Source organism: Pygoscelis adeliae, unplaced genomic scaffold (genome assembly GCF_000699105.1).
Source record: "Pygoscelis adeliae isolate BGI_AS28 unplaced genomic scaffold, ASM69910v1 Scaffold130, whole genome shotgun sequence".
In the NCBI taxonomy this organism is placed as follows: Eukaryota; Metazoa; Chordata; class Aves; order Sphenisciformes; family Spheniscidae; genus Pygoscelis; species Pygoscelis adeliae.
Window position 1 is genome coordinate 283511 of NW_008824031.1, and position 741 is coordinate 284251.

General features: G+C 60.1%; 1 protein-coding gene across 1 annotated transcript in view; it reads left to right on the plus strand.

Moving 5' to 3' along the window:
- Positions 1 to 741, plus strand: part of JAG2 (jagged 2) — a 90880-nt gene that overhangs the window by 17732 nt on the left and 72407 nt on the right. Inside the window, exon 2 of the mRNA XM_009328256.1 lies at positions 279 to 602. Within this exon, the coding sequence (XP_009326531.1) occupies positions 279 to 602 (324 nt within the window). The remainder of the gene's footprint in view (positions 1 to 278; positions 603 to 741) is intronic.

The window sequence follows — 741 nt, forward strand, 5'->3', positions numbered from 1 at the left end:
TAGGGGGGCGCGGGGGGCTCCGCTCCCGGCCGCGGGGAGCCGCCGGTGGCGCGTCTCCCTCCTCCCCGCCCCGTTTCCACCTTGCGCATATCTCATAGATATATATATATAAAAAATATTTTTTTAATGCGTATGTGCCGCCGCGGCGGGGTTAAATCCGCAGCCGGCGAAAGTTGGAGGGGGGGACAGCGGAGCGCCTCGCCGCAGCGCCGCGCTCCCTGCGCTGCCCCCGGTCGCGGTAGTAACGAGGCTGTCTCCCCTTTGATTTTTATTTTTAGGTGTCCCGGTCCACGGGCTATTTCGAGCTGCAGCTTAACTCGGTGCGGAATGTAAACGGCGAGTTGTTCAATGGGGAATGCTGCGATGGCATGAAAAGCCCCCAGAACCTGGACTGTACCCGGGACGAGTGCGACACTTACGTGAAAGTCTGCCTCAAGGAATATCAGGCCAAGATCACTCCGGTCGGACCCTGCAACTACGGATTCGGATCTACCCCCGTTCTCGGTGGAAATATTTTCTATTTGAACAGCAACAAATACTCCCATCAAGGCAGAACCCCCGAGACGGGCAGGATTGTTATTCCCTTTCAGTTCGCGTGGCCGGTAGGTTGATGGTCGGGCTGTTGTTATCGCCCTTTTTTTGTTTCCGCACCCCCTCCCCCCGTCGGTTCTGCCGCCCCTGCCCGCGCCCCCGTTAGAAAGCCGGGCCAGCTGCCGGTGCGCTGCCCGGGCGGGGCCGGCC